At 41.0% G+C, this 21,339-nt stretch overlaps 1 protein-coding gene across 1 annotated transcript; it reads left to right on the top strand.

Moving 5' to 3' along the window:
• The first annotated feature begins 1,302 nt into the window (after window positions 1-1,302).
• cnpy3 (canopy FGF signaling regulator 3) lies at window positions 1,303-20,976 on the top strand. The gene is made up of 7 exons (XM_048544194.2): window positions 1,303-1,358; window positions 1,491-1,597; window positions 9,797-9,920; window positions 14,045-14,141; window positions 17,358-17,480; window positions 18,758-18,875; window positions 19,392-20,976. The coding sequence occupies exons 1-7, from the start codon at window positions 1,345-1,347 to the stop codon at window positions 19,643-19,645; spliced, it is 837 nt and encodes a 278-aa protein (XP_048400151.1). The 5' UTR covers window positions 1,303-1,344; the 3' UTR covers window positions 19,646-20,976.
• The last annotated feature ends 363 nt before the right edge of the window (window positions 20,977-21,339 follow it).

The following is a 21,339-nucleotide window of genomic DNA, read 5'->3' as shown; positions in this document are numbered from 1 at the left end:
TGATTCTGGTTCACAGGTGCTTCAAGGCCTGCTGAGCCTTTCCAGCAACTTGTGTTTTTGTTCCTGATTTACTGCAACCACGGCTATTTTGTTTATTATTAAAGAATTGCAGATGCTGGAAATCTGAACCAAAAATAGAAATTGCTGGCAAAACTCAAGTGTGTCTGGCAGCATCGGTGGACAGAAAGCAGAGTTAACGTTTCAAATTACGTCACCCTCCCCCAGAACTGAGTAATTACAAGATGGGATCCAAATGAAAATGCACCTATCACAAATCCGATGAACAGTCATCTACACTTGAAACGTTAACTTGTTTTCTCTCCATGGGTGCTGTCTGACCCACTGTGATCTCCATCCAGCATTGGGGAAATCAAGCGGAGGCTTGGGGACCGCTTTGCAGAACACCTCCGCTCGGTTCGCAATAAACAACTGCACCTCCCAGTCGCAAACCATTTTAACTCCCCCTCCCATTCCTCAGATGACATGTCCATCATGGGCCTCCTGCAGTGCCACAATGATGCCACCTGAAGGTTGCAGGAACAGCAACTCATATTCCACTTGGGAACCCTGCAGCCCAAAGGTATCAATGTGGACTTCACAAGCTTCAAAATCCCCCCTCCCCCCACTGCATCCCAAAACCAGCCCAGCTCGTCCCCTCCCCCCAGTGCATCCCAAAACCAGCCCAGCTCGTCCCCTCCCCCCACTGCATCCCAAAACCAGCCCAGCTTGTCCCCACCTCCCTAACCTGTTCTTCCTCTCACCCATCCCTTCCTCACACCTCAAGCCACACCTCCATTTCCTACCTACTAACCTCATCCCACCTCCTTGACCTGTCCGTCTTCCCTGGACTGACCTATCCCCTCCCTACCTCCCCACCTATACTCTCTCCACCTATCTTTTTTTCTCTCCATCTTCGGTCCGCCTCCCCCTCTCTCCCTACTTATTCCAGAACCCTCTCCCCATCCCCCTCTCTGATGAAGGGTCTAGGCCCGAAACGTCAGCTTTTGCGCTCCTGAGATGCTGCTTGGCCTGCTGTGTTCATCCAGCTCCACACTTGGTTATCTCCATCCAGCATTTGCTCCTCGAACAAACCTAGCCAGGCTGCCAGGGCTAAAACCCAAGACTCCATCAACGAGAGACAGATGTGTAAAGCAATCAAGAATGTGTTGCTTTACAAATAAGAGGATAAGATTTGCTCATAACGCACTAAAGCAACATCCCACTTCTCCAAGTACTAGTCCCCTCTTTAGACACAGCGCAGAGTTTTGCGCATACTCTGTTATCTTGCCGTGATTGGTCGGGGTGGACACGGCGGACGCAGCGATTGGTCAGAGCGAGGAGGAAATGGATACAACGTGGTACGTAACTGACTGGGTCAATTTCTCGGTGAAGTCTGCCTGGGCTTCCAGCATAAGGCAATTGAACAACACCACTGCCCATCTTTTTAATGTTCACTTTTCTATTCTATTTTGTTGCATTAAAAATTATAGCAATATGCTGACGGTGACCCGGTTGATATCAGCCCTTCTGCTGTTCTCTGGGCCAGTCTGGGGCGACGATGATTCCGATTGGGTGAAACTCCCCAACACATGTGAAGGTTTGTGCCCCACTTCTTACTACACTGTTGGCTGCTGTATTTGTTATGCACACAAACAAACGTTCCGTGCTTTAAGTCTATTCTTTAAAAAAATCCATATTCGCTTTGACGATCCTCTCCGAACAGTGTATAAAAAGGCATAATCGAGAATAATTGCTGTTCATTATGGAAAAAAAAATGTTTGTAGTATATTTTCATAACTTCTTTAACAAATTACCCAGGGAATCATTTCGATACCGTTTGAAATCAGGGCTACTTCCCCTTTTGGGTCTATGACATTTATTAAAGTGAACTGAACTCTGATTTGGACCTTGTGCCCAATGTGGAAAACAGCAACACAATAGACTCTTCTCATTGTGCTTGTAGTGTTTTAAGCTTTCTGCAAACCATTCAGATTCCAATTTAATTATTTGTATAATTACTATTGGGTAGCACAGAGTTAACCGTGAAATTGATGGAAAAAGGGAAGAGGAACTGCTTCTTTCAAGATCAATTTTAAGCTAAGTGTTATGTTGCAGGCACTGTTACCAAACCAACTTTATAATGTTCCTCAGAGATAATGGGAACTGCAGATGCTGGAGAATCCGAGATAACAAAGTGTGGAGCTGGATGAACACAGCAGGCCAAGCAGCATCTTAGGAGCACAAAAGCTGATGTTTCGGGCCTAGACCCTTCATCAGAAAAGGGGGAGGGGGAGAGGGAGAGGGGGAAGCGGATCGAAGATGGATAGAGGAGAAGATAGGTGGAGAGGTGACAGACAAGTTAAAGGGGTGGGGATGAATCTAGTAGAGGTGAGTGCTGGTGGGGAGGTAGGGAGGGGATAGATCAGTTCAGGGAGGACAGACATGTCCAGGGGGTGGGATGAGGTTAGTAGATAGGAAATGGAGGTGCGGTTTGGGGTGGGAGGAGGGAATAGGTGAGAGGAAGTACAGGTTAGGGAGGCGGGGACGAGCTGGGCTGGTTTGGGGATGCAGTGGGAAGAGGGGAGATTTTGAAGCTTGTGAAGTCCACATTGATACCATTGGGCTGCAGGGTTCCTAAGCAGGATATGAGTTGCTGTTCCTACAACCTTCGGGTGGCATCATTGTGGCACTGCAGGAGGCCCAGGATGGATATGTCGTCTGAGGAATGGGAGGGGGAGTTGAAATGGTTCGCAACTGGGAGGTGTAGTTGTTTAGTGCGAACCGAGAGTAGGTGTTCTGCAAAGCGGTCCCCAAGCCTCCGCTTGGTTTCCCTGATGTAGAGGAGGCCACAATGGGTACAGTGGATGCAGTATACCACATTAACAGATGTGCAGATGAACATCTGCTTGATATGGAAAGTCTTCTTGGGGCCTGGGAACGTTTGACAAAAGGAGTAATGCCTGAAATATTTAGATGGTAAGAACATAAGAATCAGGAGCAGGATTGACCGTTCACTCCATCAAGTCTGCTCCACCTTCAAGAAAATGTTTGGTAATCTGATTGTGGTCTTCACTCCCTTTTCTGTCTACATCTGCCCCAACCATGTAAACTGTGACTCCTTTGTAGATTAAAAATCTGTCCTATTCAGCCTTAGGTGCATTCAATGATCCAGCTCCACTTTTCACCTGCAAAAGAGATTCTCTAGTTCTAGATTCTCAGTGTGAGGCAACATCCTCTCATCTGTCACCTGTGAAGATCTTCTCAGAATCATGTTCTCAATCCTTTCATGTGTGGCAGGTTTCTTCCTAACTACTCTGTTCAGAGCCCTCTGCAGCACAAAGCCTAGAGGTCCATTCAGATTTATGTGTCACTTGAGTTTCTCGTTTTGTTTTCATCTTAGTTGACTATTATAACCCTCTATTCTCTTCTCCCTAAAGGTGATCCAGGGGAGAGCATGTATTTTTGCAGGATTTGAAATGGATGTTCAGGAATGGAGGCATACTGTGATGTAGACAGAAAGCGAAAATACTTTAATACGTGAATTATGTTTTTACATGTTCCCACTTCCCTTTGTGCGGTTTCAATGTAACTATATGATGGAAGTGAATGCCAGCTTTTATTTCAGACTGCCTTTCAGGTTTTACCAGTTTTTCAGGTTAACTAGTATATAAGTATACTAAATAAAAACTGCAAGAACTCGAGATGCTGTAAAACAAGAACAAAAACAGAAGTTGTTGGAAAAGCTCAGCAGATCTGGCAGCATCTGTGGGGGAAAAAAAAATCAGAGTTAACGTTTCCGTTAACGTGACCCTTCCTCAGAACTGATGGTCGCTGGGAAAATGTTAGTGTATATGCATAAGATAGGATGGGGTGGAGGTTTTAAGGAGTAAATGATAGGTGGGGATAGAGCCCAAAGAGAGAGATGACAGTTGGACAAACAAAGGAGTGATTGCGATCAGGCTAGGAGGATAAATAGCTGTTAATGGAGACTGTTATATGCTAACCATAGTGTGTAATGGCAGGCTATCTGATAACAAGACCTGGTGTGTGAGGTAGAGTAGGGCATGGGAGAGTTCAGGCCCAAAAATTACTGGACTTGATATGTATGCAGTTGATTCAAACTGCTGTTCATTACTGGATACAACTGCTTCAGTACCTCAGCCCATGCTGCAAGTGGCAATGCCAGGTGACATGGTCAGTCAGGAATTCCCTCTTAAAATGTAGATCTCATCCTAAAATCTAGCAGAATTGTCAATTGGCAAGTGCAGGAAAAGGTTGGAGAGTGTTTCGTAATTCCAACTGGGTGGAATGGAATGCTTCTGTAAATCCTAGAGATGAGATTTAAGAAAAATGTGCTTCTGTGAAAAGGACGGAGTGACTGAGTACTGCAACAGCTTTTAGGGAAGTGTTAGCTTGGCTGTTGAATATTGATAAATCTAAATGTCATGTTTTTCCTATCAAGCATTCCTGTAATCATTCATGGATTCCCAGGGACTCCACAAAAAACACCTGACTGAACCAATATGCACTGGGGGTGGGGTGGGGTTGGGTTGGGTTGCAGAACTGTGCATCCTGGCTATGTTGTGAACTTTCTATAGACCTCACTGAAGTAACTGGTCAAGGCTTTTCAGCAGCATCTCAAAACTATGATCTCTTCAATATAACTGTAAAGATATCATCACCCCCGAGGTCCCCTCCAAGTCACACATACCATCCTGACTTGGATGTCTGTTGCTGTTCCTTCATCAGTGCTGGGTTAACATGCTGGAATTGGCTACCAGACAGCATGACGACAATGTCTTTGCTGCACAGACTGCAATAGTTCAACAAGGTGTCTTACCACCAACTCCTTACGAGCAACTCAAAATATTTGTCTTGACGTCCTGAATTTGCATTTTTGAAATAAAAACTTGCAATTTTACATATGTTTACTTTAGTTCTTAGTGCATTGGAAGTTTCAACACAAATAGCTTATAATTCAATGCAAATTAACTGGCTTGGTGAAACCAGAAAGATTCTTAGATAGGAAATTGGAATGTTATAATAGTATGGAAATAATCAATTTTCAACATTGATGTGACAGTCTGGCAATCTTTCTTTTGCATCAAACCTTCCTGGGCCACTGTCCTCTTTCTCTATGTAATCCTGTACTGCTACCTAACAAATCCTCTGACTCTGATGTCTTGTACGTTCCCTCCATCCCTTTGCCTTACATGTGGTTCTATCACTTGAGTATATTCTTGAACTTGGTGTAATTTTTTGATTTATCCATCTGAGCCATGTTTTATGATCTCATAAGTACTAAATAGTAACAGTTGTTGCTAATAACAAAGGACGTCACTTTTTTTTTCCCCTTTGTAGCGGGGAGGGAGTGTATGGTGTGTGGAGAGGTGAGTTCTGTACCCCAGCTGGACATACCTTGCCAAAGAGTCAATTTTTATCGCAATCTTTAATGTCAAATTTTTCCGGCCAAGACACATTTATGCATTTCACTATGAAACTCTATTAGGTTGATTTAGTCAAAGAAAATAAGCATGTTTTGTGGTCTCTGATGGGCTCACTGGGTGTGCAGTTCTCTGTTCAACTTGTTCCTGCTCAACCTCTCACTAGTGCTTTTATCTTTCAAGCTGTTGAATAGCAAGTCTCTAAGCAATTATCATCATATCATAGAGTCATACAGGATAGAAATCGACCCTTTCATCTAACTTGTCCATGCCGACCATGTTTCCTAGTCCCATTTGCCTGCGTTTGACCTATATCCAACTAAACCTTTCCTATTCATGTACCTGTCCAAATGTCTTTTAAATGTTGTGATTCTATTCACCTCCACTTTCTCTGGCAACTTATTCCATATATACAAGCCCCTCTGTGTGAAAAAGATACCTGTCAGATCCTTTTTAAATCTTTCTCTTTTCGTCTTAAACCTACATCCTCTAATTTTGGACTCCCCAACCCTGGGAAAAAGACCTTGGCTATTCATTTTATCTATGCCTCTCATGATTTTATAAATCTCTATAAGGTCACCCCTCAGTCTCCTATGCTCCAGGGAAGAAAAGGCTCATTATATCTCAAACCCTCCAGACTCGGTAGCATCCTTGTAAATCTTTTCTGCAGTTTAATAACATTCTAAGTTCCTCTTATTTTCTGTTTGTTTCAAACTGAATCCAAATTCGTTGTTGTTTCAATCATTCCTTTTTTGGAACAAAAATAGAAAAGAGGAATCGCGTTGTCATTTCTCTTGTTTCATTCCATTTCAAGAAACAGTCACAATCAGTTGTATTCATTAACTGATAAGCTAAACAGAGCAAAGATAGCTTTTTGTTTCCTTAAACTGGTTGGGAGTTTTATTTCAAATTAACAAAATTATCGACATTGCTGAGAAAGGACACATTTTATCAAAGCACAAACTCATCTCTTCTCTCCCATAGTACTTAATGTTATTCTTCAATTAGACACGAAGATGTAGGAGCATAAGTAGGCCATTCAGTCCTTCAAGCCTGCTCCACTGTTCAATGAGACCATACCTCGTCTGATAATCTCCAACTCCACTTTCCTGCTTGATCTCCAAAACTTTTGATTCCTGCTTTGAATATACTTAATGACTCAGGCTTGAAACCCCTGTGCTGTAAAGAATGCCATAGATTCACTTAAAGACCTAAAGCTTAAAGACTTATCTCCGTCTTAAGTGGGTGACACCATACTCTGAGTTTATGCTGTCTGATCCTAGAATGTCCCACAAGAGGAAACAAACTATCCCGCCAAGCCTTTGAAGAACCTTGCATGTTTCAATAAAGTCAGTTTTCATTCTTTAAAACTCTAATGACTATAAGCCCAACGTACTTAATCTCACCAATAAGATAACCCCTGTATACCCAGATTTAATCAAGTGAATCTTCACTGGATTGTCTCCAATGCCAGTATGCCTTTCCCTAGAAAAAAGGACCAAAACTGTTCTCAGTATTCCAGTTGTGGTCTGACTAGTGCTTTGTGTGGTTTTAGCAAGACCTCTCTATTTCAAAGGGAATGGAGTGTAAAAATGAAGGGCAACAGTCAACTCCCTTCTCTTTTACCTGCTGTACTTAGATACTATATTTTTGTGATTCATACACAAGGATCCCAAATTCCTTCATTCTGCAGACTCCTGCTGGTTTTCCCATTTAAATAATATTCAGCTCTTCTATTCTCCTTGCCAAAGTGCATAACTTCATATTTTCCTACATGTTGTTGCCCACTCACTTAATTTGTTGATATACGCCTTTAGACTCATGTCATCCTCATTACTTGCTATTGCACCTGTTTTTGTGTAGCCCGCAAGCTTGGCTATAGTACATGCACTTTTCTCATCCAATATATTATATATATATTATAAATAATTTTAGGGCCAGTACTCATCTCTTTACTTTGATACTACTTGTGAATTGTTCTGATAAATGTAGTATCAAAACCTTCAACAAAATGTCTTTTTTCAGCAATACTCAAGTTCTCTATTATCAAATGTCTACTTAAAATTGTCAGCCTTTTGAAGGTGACTATCGCAGTATCTTATAGAAGTATTAAACTGATGGCATAGTGCTATTTTAAGGTTTGCATTGAGGTGCTTTCTTAAGGTTGTTTTGCTCTGCACGTATGTACCAGACAACACGTGGGGTTCTTGATAAAAGACAATGTGCCAAATAATTATAGAAATCTTCAGGCACAGAGGAAGGCCGTTTGGCCCATTATGCCTGCACTGGATCTATTACCTAGTGCTGATCCTCATATCCCTGCACACCACTTCTATCCAAATAATCATCCACTGCCCTTTTTAATGTCTCAATTGAACCTTCCTCCAACACAGGTCCAAGCAAGGCATTCTATTCCCTAACTGCTCACTGTGGAAAAAGTTGTTTTGTCACTGCATCCTTGTTTTGTTTGCATGTTACTTTGAATCTATGCCTGCTCATGCTTTTTTTTTCTTTTATAATCAGGAAGAGCTGCTTCATAATCCACTGTGTACAGCCTGCTCATGATTTTGAAAACCTTTATCAAATCTCTTCTCAACCGCCTTCTCTCCAATAAGAACAGTCTTACCTCCTTCAAATTGTCCTCAAAATTGAACAACAGCATTAAAATCCCTCCGTTGAGCACAGTACTGCGATCACTGTACTATTGTAAAATGAGATCGCTGTCAACATTTGGTTCTTAAGATATTTAAAAGAGAAGAATAAGTCACTGGTTCATGTGGGACACCTCATGTGACTGGCAGACTCATGCTGGAGAAGGTTATCTAAGAGTACAAAGGGATCCTGATCACCTGGACCGATGAAGGGCAGATGAAGTTTAATTTTGACGAATGCAAGGTGTTGCATTTGGTAAGACAAACCAAGGCAGGACTTACACAGTTAATGGTAGAGCCCTGGGGCAAGTTGTCAAACAGAGAGATATAGGGGTGCAGGTGCATAGTTTCTTGAAAGTGGCATCACAGGTAGACAGGGTGGTGAAAAAGCATTTGGCATACTTGCCTTCATTGGTCAGAGCATTGAGTACAGGAGATGGGATGTCATGTTACAGCTGCACAAGACATTGATAAGGCCAAATTTGGAGTATTACATACAATTCTGGTCGCCCTGCTACAGGAAGAATGTTATTAAACTGGATAGTGTGTAACAAAGATTTATAAGGATGTTACCAAGACTAGAAGATTTGTGTTATAAGGAGAGGCTGGATAGACTGGGACTTATTTGCCTGGGCTAGGCCGCACAGGTTTAAGGTGAGAGGGAAATCATTTAAAAGGGACCTGAGGAGCAACTTCTTCACACAGAGGCTGGTGCATATATGGAATGAATTGCCAGAGGAAGTGTTAGTGGTGAGTACAATTGCAACATTTAAAAGATATTTGGAAAGGTAAATGGGTAGGAAAGGTTGAGAGGGATGTGGGCCAAACACTGGCAGATCGGACTAGTTCAGTTTAGGAAACCTGTTTGGCATGGACAAGTTAGACTGAAGGGCCCCTTTCCATCCTGTATACCTTTATGACTCTAGAAATGGCCAACCTATGTGATCAAGGTGGTCAAAGGCATGTAAAAATCAAATGGAATGGTGTTATAACTCTGTTAGCAACAGCTTATGTACATTCTGATTAAATTTCTATTTACAAGATAGGAGATTTTCACACTTGAATCCATTGTGAAATATTTAGTAGACTTTTTTTTCTTATGCATGTCAGAGTTCAGCATTCATATATTTCTTCCAGTGTAATGTATCCGAATAGACAATTATCTTTGGGCCAATTACATGGTTTTTGGATCACCAATAATTCAGACAGTTTTGTGCACCCTTTCAAGTGACCATATTGGTCATCTGGGGTGTTTGCAATGGTTTCAGGAGATTATTGTTAATACTGATCAATGTGTGCAAGGTGTTGCTGTGAACAGGAGAGAATGGCAAGACATTGGAGTTTTGCAGAAGCTCCTGGCTTGGTATTTCCTTTACTTGCAATTTTTCTCTGTGGTTTAATGCCTCAAGTGCTGTGATCCTTGGTGAGTGGCTGCTAGGACTCTGGGGTTGGTTTCAAAGCTACTAAACACAGCTGTCGGAGTGATTTTGTAGCACTACCTTTGAGAAATGTGACAGCACACCCTGGATTCGAGCTTTCTATAAATGATTAACTTTGGTAAGAATGGATCATGCACTCTGGCTATATGATCAGTCCAGCTCAGCTCAAAGAATACAATGTACAATGTTCCTTCTCTAGTATAATAACAAAGTCTGCATTTTCGGTTATTCCTTCTTTGATATCTTTCTTTTCACTCCTCAGTGTGCAAATACCTTGCTGTGGAATTGAAATTGGCTTTTGAAGAAACAGGAAAAACCAATGAGGTGATTGATACCAAATACGGCTTTCTGGAAGGAAAGGGGTCGAAAATAAAATACAGGCACTCGTAAGCAAATTCCTGCAAGTTCACTTTGTTTTTTGAGGGATGCTGATAATTGTACTTCATCAGACTAAGAGGACTTTAGTTTTATTTCTGGACCCTAGCCAAAAATGCAGTTGAATGATCTGTTCCCAGGCTTCATCCAAAGACATTTTTAATTTGCTGTTAGCAAATAGACATATCTATTCTGATCATGGTGAAATTCGGTTGATGTAAAAGGCAAGTTCCCATCGTTTTCTTTTAGGCTGAATTCAAATTTCAGTCTGAAATGGAGATTAAAATAAATCTCCTTTATCTGCTGGCTGAAATTCCATTTCTTAGATTAATTTAGCACATCCTCAACTTTGTTTGTAGTGGGCAGAAGCTCATTGCATAGAGTTACCTTTCAATTTTCAATTGTGTTTTGAAAACTGTAGAACTGACCAGTGTTTGGGAAGTGGAATTGTTATTTTGGAACGACCAGAGATGAGATTCTGAAACAGGAGTTTGAACATGTTGCAGCAAAGTAGAATGTATTTAGGTCTGTATTTGGTTGTGCTGAACCTGATCTGGCTAGAGCTTGATGTAGATATTAATACCTATAAGAAACTTAGTGAGCACCAACTCATATAATTTTTTACTTTGAGAGACAGAAAATTCACCTTCTCACTGGTAAGAAAGTAAAAGCCAACTAATTGTTTTAAAAAGGGCAATAATTCAATTGATGATAGGGAAATTATTGGAGAAGATTCTAACTGGCAGGATTTTCTCACATTTGGAGAACAATGGACTTATTAGAAGTCAGAATGGCTTTATGCATGTCTCACAAACTTAGAACATAGAACAGTACAGCGCAGAACAGGCCCTTCAGCCCACGATGTTGTGCCGACCATTGATCCTCATGTATGCACCCTCAAATTTCTGTGACCATATGCATGTCCAGCAGTCTCTTAAATGTCCCCAATGACCTTGCTTCCACAACTGCTGCTGGCAACGCATTCCATGCTCTCGCAACTCTCTGTGTAAAGAACCCGCCTCTGACATCCCCTCTATAATTTCCTCCAACCAGCTTAAAACTATGACCCCTTGTGTTAGCCTTTTCTGCCTTGGGAAATAGTCTCTGGCTATCAACTCTATCTATGTCTCTCATTATCTTGTATACCTCAATTAGGTCCCCTCTCCTCCTCCTGTTCTCCAATGAAAAGAGTCCGAGCTCAGTCAACCTCTCTTCATAAGATAAGCCCTCCAGTCCAGGCAGTATCCTGGTAAACCTCCTCTGAACCCTCTCCAAAACATCCACATCTTTCCTATAATAGGGCGACCAGAACTGGACGCAGTATTCCAAGTGTGGTGTAACCAAAGTTTTATAGAGCTGCAACAAGATCTCACGACTCTTAAACTCAATCCTCCTGTTAATGAAAGCCAAACACACCATATGCTTTCTTAACAACCCTGTCCACTTGGGTGGCCATTTTAAGGGATCTATGTATCTGCACACCAAGATCCCTCTGTTCCTCCACACTGCCAAGAATCCTATCCTTAATCCTGTACTCAGCTTTCAAATTCGACCTTCCAAAATGCATCACCTTGCATTTATCCAGGTTGAACTCCATCTGCCACCTCTCAGCCCGTCTCTGCATCCTGTCAATGTCCCGCTGCAGCCTACAACAGCCCTCTATACTGTCAACGACCCCTCCGACCTTTGTGTCGTCTGCAAACTTGCTGACCCATCCTTCAATCCCCTCATCCAAGTCATTAATAAAAATTACAAACAGTAGAGGCCCAAGGACAGAGCCCTGTGGAACACCACTCACCACTGACTTCCAGGCAGAATATTTTCCTTCTACTACCACTCGCTGTCTTCTTTTGGCCAGCCAATTCTGTATCCAGACAGCTACGTTCCCCTATATCCCATTCCTCCTGACCTTCTGAATGAGCCTACCATGGGGAACCTTATCAAATGCCTTGCTGAAGTCCATATACACCACATCCACAGCTCGACCCTCATCAACTTTTCTAGTCACATCCTCAAAGAACTCGATAAGGTTTGTGAGGCATGACCTGCCCCTCACAAAGCCGTGTTGACTTGATAGAGATTTTTGAAGAAGTGATGAAGATAACTGATGAAGGTAGGGCAATGGATGATGTCTACATGGGTTTCACTAAAGCATTTGATAATAATGGTAGGCTGGGCTAGAAAATTAAGTCACCTGGGAGCCATGGTGAGTTGGCATGTTGGAGAGAAAATTAGCTTCGTCATAGAAGACAGAGGGATGGAGGTGTGTTTTTCTGACTAGAGGTCTATGTCCAATGGTGTTCTACAGGGATCAGTGCAGGGATTTCTGATGTTCGTAATATAAACAAACAGTTTTGATGAAAATGTAGGGAATCTGATTAGTAAAATTGCAGACAACATGAAAATTGGTGAAGTTATAGATAGTGAGGAAGATTGTCAAAAGATACACCAGGTTATAGACCATAGAACATAGAACAATACAGCACAGAACAGGCCCTTCGGCCCTCAATGTTGCGCCGACAGTTGGAATGCTGGACAGACAAGTGGCAGATGGAGTTCAATTTGGATGAGAGTGACCTGATGCATTTTGGGCGGTCAATCAAGAGGAAAATGTACAGTAAATGGCAGGACCCCTAGGAGCACTGATATACAGAGAAATCTTTGGGGTGCAAGTCCGTAACTCCCTGAAAGTGGCAACACGACTGGATAAGGTGGTAAAGAAGATGTTTGGCATATTTGACTTCATCGGTCAGGGCACTTAGTTATGAAGTTATGATGCGGTTGTATAAAACATTAGTTTGGCCACATTTAGAGTATTGTGCACAGTTCCAGTCAACACATTATAGGAAAGATGTAGCAGCTTTGGAGAAGATGCAAAAGGAGTTTATCAGTATGTTGCCTGCATTGGAGTGCATTAATTGTAAGGCGAGGTTGGACAGGCTTGGATTGTTTTTGCTAAAGTGTCAGAGGCTGAGGGGTGACCTAGTAGAAGTATATCAAATGATGGAGCGAGTGGATTGTGGATAGCCAGTGTCTTTTTATGAGGGTGGAAATGCCAAATACTATGGAGCATAGATATAAGATGAGAGAGGAAATGTTTAAAGGAGATGTACTGGCAAGTTTTTTTACGCACAGGGTGGTCATTGCCTAGATCAGGCTGCCAAGGGACACGGTAGAAACAGATATGTTAACAATTTTGAAGAGGTGTTTAAACAGACACATGAACAGGTAGGGAGTAGAGGGATAAGGACCATGCAAAGGCGATGAAATTTGTTTAGAATGGCATTATGATCGGCACAGACATGGTGGGCCAAAGGATCTGTTCTTGTGCTGTGCTGTAGCATGTTCTATGGTGGACTGGAGGTGTGGATGAACACTTTCTCCGAAAGTTTTTTTATGTTAATTTTGAAACTGAAGTACCAAAAACTAAACTTTATTCTTTGGAAGCAATGTCTGCATCTTGGGTCTCAGGTTGAGTTAATACAGCATGGGTTTAATAGGTTCGCCTTGACTCCAGTAAATTATTGACAGGAGAAAAAGCTGGATACCTACCATGTCCTCCCATTACTAATGATGGAAAAGTAGTAGTGAAGAATGGGGCGAATGAAAAGATGGGTATTTGAATGCACCTTTGGAGAAAATACTTCTGGCCAGATTTGGGAAGGGACGGGAAGAAGAAAGAGTTAGTAAGAAATCTTCAATCAATGAAAATGCAGTGCATGAACACACATTTTTTATTGGTACATGTTGGAAGACCAGGAATACTATATTCTCAACAGAGTAAGGTAGGTGAGACCATGTAATACCAAAGGAGATATTTGAGGTGGGTGGTGTGAGACCATGGGGCAATTTGAAAGTGAAAACTTTAAAACCATGAGGAGAGGTGTTTGTTATAATTCTATAAGCCAGGTGGTGAAGGATGAAACTGGAGCTAATTTTTACACACTTTTATAAGCACTTATTTACAGTGATACACATTAAAAACAAGCATCTCCAACTCACCACCTACTGTTTCAGTTTAGATTTAGAATAACAAAGGGCGACGTTTAATACATTGGAGTATGAAAGTAAAGTACTCCAGTATGAGAAGAAACTTTATTTTTGCTAACTGTATATATATATTATTTTCTCAAAGTGACATACGGTTGATTGAAGTAACTGAAAACATTTGTAATCGATTGCTGGAATATAATTTACACAAAGAGCGAAGTGGGAGTAATCGCTTTGCCAAGGTAAGTGCTGTTATATCTGTCCTTTGATAAAGGGGTGAGGGAAAGCTGTTTTATTCCAGATTTTGCTGGTTCTTGATGCCATTCTGGACCTTGTGTTTGATATATAGTGGCATTCATATTGAAGGATCTTTGCATGTGACAAAGTGACTGCAAATATATTCAGCCACAGCTCATCATTGACTTTGTCTTTCGTTCTTGGAATTTGGGTGACGTAGCCAGAAGAACATTTATTGCTCATCTCTAGTTGTCTTGACAAGTTGGCAGCAGTACTTTCTACTGAAACAAGTGCAGTTTTGGTTCTGATGTTCCTCCTTTGGTGTTTGGTAGAGTCATAGAGCTGTATAGCATGGAAACAGATCCTTCAGTTCAACCCGTCCATGCCAACTACGTATCCTAAATAAATCTAGTCCCATTTGCCAGCATTTGGCCCATATCTTTCTAAACCCTTCCTACTCATGTACCCATCCAGATGCCTTTTAAATGTTGCAGTTGTACCAGCTTCCACCATTTCTTCTGGCAGCTCATTCCATTTTGGCACCACCTACTGTGTGCAAAAGTTGCTCCTTGTGTACCTTTTAAATCTTTCCCTTCTCACCTTTAACCTATGCCCACTAGTTTTGGACTCCCCCACCTTCTGTGTTTCTATATTCATATCCAAATCATTTACATAAATGACAAAAAGCAGTGGACCCAGCACTGATCCTTGTGGCACACCGCTGGTCAGAGGCCTCCAGTCCAAAAAGCAATCTTCCATCATCACCCTCTGTCTTCTACCTTTGAGCCAGTTCTGCATCAAAACGGTGAGTTTTCCCTCTATTCCAGGTGATCATTTATAGAATCCCTACAGTGTGGAAACAGGCCATTTGGCCCAAACAGGTTCACACCAGCTCTCTGAACAGCGTCCAACCCAAACCCACTCCCCGTACTTTATATTTCTCATGGCCAACGCACCTAACCTACACATCCCTGGGCCCTGTGGGGCAATTTAGCATGGACAATCCACGTAACTTGCAGATCTTTGGAATGTGGAAGGAAACTGGCGCACCTGGAAGAAACCCATGCAGACAGGACAAATGTGTGATCTCGTGTCCCTGGCACTGTGAGGCAGCAGTGCTAGCCCTGTGCCGATCTAACTTTACTAACCAGTGTACCATGAGGAATCTTGTCGAATGCCTTACTGAAGTCCATATAGATCACGTCTACTGCTCTGCCCTCATCAATCCTCTTTGGTACTTCTTCAAAAAACTCAAACAAGTTAATGAGACACGATTTCCCACACACAAAGCCATGTTGACTATTTCTAATCAGTCCATGCCTTTCCAGGTATATGTGAGAATGTCATTAATTTGATCCAGTGTCAATCAAGGGCTTATTGAGCTCTGGACCACCCACTGGGGATGTCATTGGTTCTTGACTATGTTTTGGCTGCAGCCTGGTGGTATTCATTTAGGGGTGCACAGCACTACTTGATAGTCATTGCCATCTCCAGGGTCCCCTTAGGCCAGGGTACAGTAGGGGTGCTGCTCTGAGCTGATTGCATGGCCTGGGACTTCTCTGTGCCACCCCCACTTCCTGGCTGCCAGGGTGTTGGTCCTGGTTGATCTTAGTGAATTTTTTTCCTCCCCTCTCTTAGTGGTCCTGGGATATAGGAATTCCTGCAGCAGAGTGTGAATCCTGCAGGTCCTGGTGGCTGTCGGAGGGTATAGTGACGGATGGTGGCTGCTGTAAGGTCAGAGAGGACGACTGCTCCAGTGGTCAGTCTGATGGTGACTGGTCAGTGGGTGCTCTATGATGTAAGCACTGGGGTTCTGGGCATTGAAAGCAAATTGGACAGTAGGAGACTGCATCAGAATAACACCGATCGGGGTGACTAGGTGTATGGTAAACAACATTCAAAGGAATCTTAGATCATTCGACAGGATTTCGGGCTGCAATAATTCAGTGACTTTATATATGGGTTATACATGAGAGAGCAGAGTTTCAACTTGGCTCACATTAACCTTTTCGTATCCATTTCTATATACAACAAACAAACAGTGGAGAGAAATCAGAGTGAATGTTTCAGGTGTGGTGACCCTTCCTCAGAATACTGATTTAGAGCATTCACGGATCTTTTGGTCCTTGTATTCATTTTCTTCTACAGCTGAAAAACCAGACAGTTTGGTCACTTAACAAGATCAGAGATCAGTGCTGGGTCAGTGTCACAAAGTGAGCTGTTACTCAGTGAAATGAATTATATCTACAGAGTAGCTAGTCATTTAATCAGTACCTTTGGCTGAATATTAACTGGAACATCTAGTAATACAAGGCCCCTGTTTTATGCTGTAAACTAAAAATTTCCTTTAGGTACTGAGAAACCAAGTGACTGAAGAAGCCCATAGACCACAAGAAACAGGAACAGGAGTAGGCCATTCAGCCCCGAGCCTTCTGTGTCATTTAATAGGATCGTAGGTGATCCCACACTCCTTGCATCCACTTTCCTGTGCTTTCCTGCAACTCTTGATTCTACAACTGATCAAAAATCTCTGTATCTCAGTCTTAGGTATATACAAGAACTCTGCCCAAAGCTCTTTGGCAAAGAGTTCCAAAGACTCCTGATTTTGTGAGAAGAAATTCCTCCTCATCTTAGTCTTAAATTGGTGCCCTTTTATTTTGAATCTATGCCCTCCAGTCCTAGATTCTTCCATGAAGGGAAATATCCTCTCAGCATTTACCCTCTCTAGTCCCTTAAGAATCCTATAATGTTTCAATGAGATCGCCTCTCATTCTTCTAAACTCCAGTGAGTGGAGTCTCAACGTGTTTATTCTTTGCTGATAAGACAACAAGAACCGTCCGAGTGAACCTTTCCTGAATTGCTTCCAATGAAATGTTATCTTTCCATAAATAAAAGATCTAAAACTAGTCACACTATTCTAGATGTGGTCTCCCTGGCACCTTGTACAGCTGCAGTAAGACTTCCCTACTCTCATACTCCAAACCCTTGAAATAAGGCCTTACATTCCATTCGCCTTCCTGCTGACAAATTGACTGCTTTTTTGATTTTGTTTTAGGAAAGATGGCTAGGAGATCAGAATAATGTGTGATACTGTATGAATACTCTAAAGAAAGCAAAAACCTAGAAACAATGGTCAAATGTATCTTTTATATTAAAAAAAAGGAAAAATGGCACTGAGTGCAGAATTACTAATGCTTTACATTGTTTCTTTCCAAATCAGGGAATGAGTGAGACATTCCAGACTCTCCATGGTCTTGTCCATAAGGGTGTAAAAGTTGTTATGGACATTCCCTATGAACTGTGGAATGAGACGTCAGCTGAGGTCTCGGATATGAAGAAGCAGGTATGTGGAGACCCCTTGACCTGCAACATGCAAACTGCGGGTGGAGGGAGTGATAGGTTGTACTGCTCCCCAAGGAAAAATAACATCAAATACAAATATTTCCAATTCTCTTGATGTTTCATTGTGAAATGCACTGTCTGCCCTGAGACCAGCTCTGGATTTGTCATTTGGTCTGGGCCTCGAGGACACAAAGGTGCTGCAAACAGGAGGGGAGAAATCAACCAGGATTCCAGTTTTTGATAACTTTCTGGTGATCTTTCCTGAAAGTGTGGACATTTATGTATGCTGACACCTTTTAGATTTGAACAGGCCTTTGGCACTTGCAGTTCAACCTGAAACGTGGTCCTCTAATTATGGTATTGGAGGATGCTCAACATCATTGAAACATTATTGTAGACTGAGTTAATGCCTTCAGGGAAGCAAGAGAAGATAGGAGGATTAGTTTTTTTTACCTCAATTTTGACTTGTAATTAAGAATTGTAATCACAAAATTATGCCATTGTTTTCAAAATAGGTGGTGGTAGATAATTGTGTTCTGACATTGCCTTGTACAATGTTGTGAGATGTCATGGGTGCTTGAAAGCAAATCCAAGTATCCCTAATATCCTTATTCTATTGACTTTGGCCTCATCTGTCAGTATACTACATAGTGACAAAGATCTCTACGTATAAAATGCATATGAATTCGTTCAAAGGTAAATGCCCATTTGAATTCCAAAATTATATACAAAAAATTTTATTTTAAAACGGCTGGTTTTTAAGTTTTTGCGAAATATTCATGCAGTTTATCCGGGCACATTGATTTTGCTTTGGTTGTGGCAGGGAGGGTACAGAATGGTCAATGAGGACCAGGCTGCGTACTATGAATGAGAGTCAGGAAATATGGGAGAAAGTAAAAGGGTTGAGGATTCTAACCCTTAGAAGAAGCAAGCGGTGGAGGAGCACTGAAAGAAGGTGGTAGCACATGTGGGGCAGGAATGGTTTCTCTCACTCCTTTAGAAGTAATTTGCAGTTGTTAAGCTCTGTGCTACAATGCCGATTAAATGTAAAAAAATCTCGACTGCATTGTGCTTGTGAGATATTCTTCATAAAATGCCATTAACTGAGGAAATAAATGATAATCAGGATACCAGTAGTATATCTTTAGAGCTTTTTCGAGATTAGTTGGCAATGCAGATAAATATACATTCCTTTTTAGCAGTGAAACTGTTGGTGTTTGTCTAACTCCCAAGCATGTGTGTGTGTGTGTGTCTCTCTCTCTCTCTCTTTTATAACAGTGTGATGTAATGGTGGAAAAGTATGAAGATGTTATTGAGGATTGGTATAAACATCATCAGGAGGAAGACCTCACAGTGTTCCTCTGTGAACGGCATGTGCTGAAGGCCCATGAGACAGGTATAAACCTATCTAACACTATAAGTCCTGAAGATATGCACTGTGTTTAAACTACTTTGAATTTTTGCTGCAGATATAACAACCATAGAAGTGGCCATAGTAACCTCATGAAAGAATAAAACATTATTTCCCCAGCTCTTTTGGATTGCTTTGGCATCTTTTGACAGTTAAAGGTATGGATACAGTTGTACTTGGAGTTACAGATCTATCTGCCAATTCTGTTAAGATGACAGAGATAGGAAACTTATGACCCCAGCTTGTATTTGCTGGTTTGGAACATATTCCCTAATATAAAAGGTGGGGTTGAAGTAGCGTAGTTTTATCATTGAGATTGGAGACAAATGACGTATTTGTTGGGACACATAAATGACGCAATTGCATTTTCACAAAGCAGTAATGCAATAAAGCATTTTTGTCCTCGATGTCAAATATGCTAAAACTTGCGAAAGTAATTTGCCAAAGATTCAAGCACAAAAGTGCATCAATAATTAAAGCAATCATTTGAATCTGTTTCAGAGTGTTTGAGAGAAATTTGGAATGGCCAGAAAGGGGACCCTGCAGTGGTTGATGAGGAAAAGAAGAAGAAGAAAAAAAAGAGAAAAAGTAAGAACAAAGAGGGTAAGGAAGGGGAAAGTAAGGAAGAGAAAAAAGGAAAGAAGAAAAAGAAACAAGAGGAGGACACTGATAAAGAAGGAGGAAAAGGCATGTCATCTGATGATGAACAGACCCAACAGAAATCACCTCCATCCCATAGACCTGATGAACTGTAAAGACTGATGAACTAGGCCAGAAAGTATTGATTTAGAACTGTGTATGAGAGCATTGCTGTTAAGTGGACAATAACTTAAACCCAGTGGATCATTTTCAGAATATGAATTTAAATAGCTTTAAATTAATCTGATACAGTAGGGGGAGAAAAGTCAGTTATCTGACTGTTGGTCTATCTATTTATACCTAATGATCCACTGCAACAACCCTTTTTTTTTTTAACTGTCCTTTCCTATTTCCAGTGACAATGATGTTGAATAATACACAGACTGTGTCGTCTGTTTGATTGCTTGAATTTAAGCAAGTTACTGTGGAGGTTTTTATGCTTGAATGCCACTACTTTGCCTTTATAAGGGTATTTTAAAAATGTTCACTGGATACATGGATCCAAAGTGGTGGGAACAGAAAAATCAATCTGTATCATACCTCTAGTAGTTTAGTCAGTGATGGGAAATTCATAATTAATTTTGTGTCAATCTTTCTGTGTCTAATTGGGTCTTGAAAGGTTAACAAAAAATGAGGTGTTTTGAGGTGGATAACAGTGTTTTGACATTGGAGTGAGCAATGCTGTGAGGTGTGCTTTGAAACAAATCCAATGACTTCTCCATCATCAAAACACTGAAAGAGACCCAGAATGAAGAACACACCAATGCTGAAATATAAAATCGATTTATAACTTTAAAGGTTACTAGCTTTCAGTTTTAGGAAAAAGAAAGGAATCTAGAAATGCATCTCTTGTATAGATCTCAAAAACCACCTTTAAAAGAGTCTACTTATTTAGTTTCTATAACTGAACGGTTCTGTTTAATAGAATAATAGCTCCATTGTACACTAAAGACAAAGTTGTAGGTTTTTCATTTCTTTGGAAAGCGAAATGGAATTGCAAAATGATGTCGAAAAGGCATCTTTAAAAATTCTGGAATTCCATGCAATAAACACAGAATTTGGCTTAGTCAGCTAAATCAATGTTCCTCTAGCTTTAATTGGTCTATACTGCTTTGGTAAAATTTCAGTTTTGTACAGATGACAAAAATATTTAATTCTTCCACAAGCACCAAAGTGAATCATTGCTGAGCATTATACCTAAATAAAGGCGTGCATTCAGCAACAAATGGGTAACAAGTACTCATATTCCATGGATCAAATTTTAAAGATTGTCAGCCAATTGGATTTAAATTGGCTGACTCCTTTCTTCTGTTTGGTGCAAAGTCGCATAATAAAACTCATCAGGAAAGATAGGAAAGAATGTTCATTGTTTTAAAGTCGTAATTTCAATGCAGTAGTCTGGTTTTGAGGTTTGCATGAGCGGAATAAAATAATTCACTCTCATTAATATGATTTCTTTCTTGAATTTATCTAAACCGACAGAGACAAACTAACATTCACTCACTTATGATCTACATCGTCTTTCCCGTGAAATAAAGAACTCTGGATTTGTAGTACTTGGGCTTGCAACAGCCACCATTGTGTTGATTTTAGGAATTTTCCACTTAACCTATTGACTTCTGTAAGTCAGTAACTAATTGTTACCATTTCTTAGAATGGAAAACAATTAATTTGAGGCAGAGTGATGTGGAAGTTCAAAACACCTACACACACAAATATAGAGATATAAACTCTGGGAGAAGTAATTTTTATATGTTTATTAAAACTACAATGATAGCCTTCCTTCCCATCATGCTTGTTGTATTTGGGG

Source organism: Stegostoma tigrinum, chromosome 15, assembly GCF_030684315.1.
Source record: "Stegostoma tigrinum isolate sSteTig4 chromosome 15, sSteTig4.hap1, whole genome shotgun sequence".
In the NCBI taxonomy this organism is placed as follows: domain Eukaryota; kingdom Metazoa; phylum Chordata; class Chondrichthyes; order Orectolobiformes; family Stegostomatidae; genus Stegostoma; species Stegostoma tigrinum.
The sequence above is the reverse complement of the archived record's forward strand: the minus strand, read 5'-3'. Positions and strand labels throughout refer to the sequence as shown.